Source organism: Arachis ipaensis, chromosome B01 (genome assembly GCF_000816755.2).
Source record: "Arachis ipaensis cultivar K30076 chromosome B01, Araip1.1, whole genome shotgun sequence".
Lineage (NCBI taxonomy): Eukaryota > Viridiplantae > Streptophyta > Magnoliopsida > Fabales > Fabaceae > Arachis > Arachis ipaensis.
This window is the reverse complement of record NC_029785.2, coordinates 9,948,975-9,950,549: the sequence shown is the minus strand read 5'-3', so window position 1 is coordinate 9,950,549 and position 1,575 is coordinate 9,948,975. Positions and strand designations below refer to the sequence as shown.

The 1,575-nt window shown below is 35.0% G+C and overlaps 1 protein-coding gene across 1 annotated transcript in view; it reads right to left on the bottom strand.

Moving 5' to 3' along the window:
- LOC107616484 (probable long-chain-alcohol O-fatty-acyltransferase 5) overlaps window positions 600-1,575 on the bottom strand; it is a gene marked incomplete in the record, with an annotated part of 1,667 nt that continues 691 nt past the window's right edge. The window contains 1 exon segment of the mRNA XM_016318438.2: window positions 600-1,575. Coding sequence (XP_016173924.1) covers window positions 799-1,575 — 777 coding nt within the window.

Genomic DNA, 1,575 nt, shown 5'->3' with positions numbered 1-1,575 from the left:
CAGAAAATCTCTTGTCAATTTAACTATCATGTAATTGTAACTGGTGAAAATTCAGGTGAAGTTAATTTTATGTGAAATTGAAAATTGAGAGCCGTTAAATGATTTAACTGATTTGACTAAATTTTTATTTAATAGTTTTCAGTTATTAACTTCACATGAAGTTAAAGTTGACTGTACCTATTTAGTCTTTGCACCTTTCAAAATAAATTAATTTATATATTTATTAAATTGAAAGTTCCAAATCACAATTGGAACATTTAAAAGGTGTCCAAGTTAAGATTCTGAATATTATATGGGTTCCTTGATCATAACTCAAAGTTATTTGAATCATCTAATATTTTTCTTAATGAAGTTGTTACGGAGAATTGATAAAAAGAAACATATCTTGTTTAATAAAATAAAGTACATCGAAAGCAATGTGTGTGTAATTTTTTTTTTTTAATATCCAAAGTAAAGTTTGGTTGTGAGTTTAAGTTTTGAAGGGAAAAAAAAAAGAGTAAACAGTAAATACTCACATATAATTATTTTGATGTAAAATTGATAATTAAAAACTGTTAAATAATTTAATAAATATAATTAAATTATTATCTAACTAAAATTATTATCTAATCCTTCTCAATTATCAACTTAATTTTCATATAAAGAAAAACTTACATTATTAATTGCTTACACTACAAACCTCTTCTTAAGTCTCAACACGACAAATCTGCGGTAAACATGATGAAACAATTTCTACCCATAAAATTAATTGATCAATTTTCTACACATTAAAATTCAATATATAGAGTAATGAACACATCATAGAGACTTAACCAAATTTACCGGTAACTTAGACCTCACAAAATTTACCAATATAGCATACTCCCTTATAGCCTTCTTATCCACACCATTCCTCACCAGCTGAGGAAAAAACAGCCAGTTCCCACTCACAGCCAAGAACGTCAACGTCAGCAACCCCGACACCACAGGGTGTAACCTCCACCCACGGCGGATCATCACTTTCTTCACCGCCACCTCCACCGCCGTACACACTCCATGGAGCACAAAAAACCACGTGACCTCCCACGTGGGAGAAACACGTGAAAGATAGTAATATATCAACTCATGCATTAACCCCGACACAAGGAACGTGGCCAGGATGGCAGCACGTGCCGCGCACGTGATTCCAAAAACACCGTTAGAAACACTTCTAACCGGATCGTATACGGTAGGGCGTAGAATACTTGTAACCATGAGGTTCCACCTACGACCCCAGAAGTCTTGAAGTGAAGTGCTTAGGTACGGCTCGTTGAACTGCGGCTCGATCTCGAAGCCGAAAACGGTTCGAACCGGTGCTGCAGCTATGGCTAGCACAAGCTCTATACCTAGGTACATGTGGCAGCAGTAGAGGATCAAGATCATGTAAGAATGCATGGATTCTCTGTAATCATAGGCACGGATTATTGCGGCCAAGAGAACCACTTTTAGGGGAAGCAAAATCGGTTTTTTATGGTTATCTAATTTTGGATTATTGGTTTTGGTTGGTTGTTGTTTGAGTTTTATGGGAAGGGAAGCTATGGAAATGAAATGGAAGAT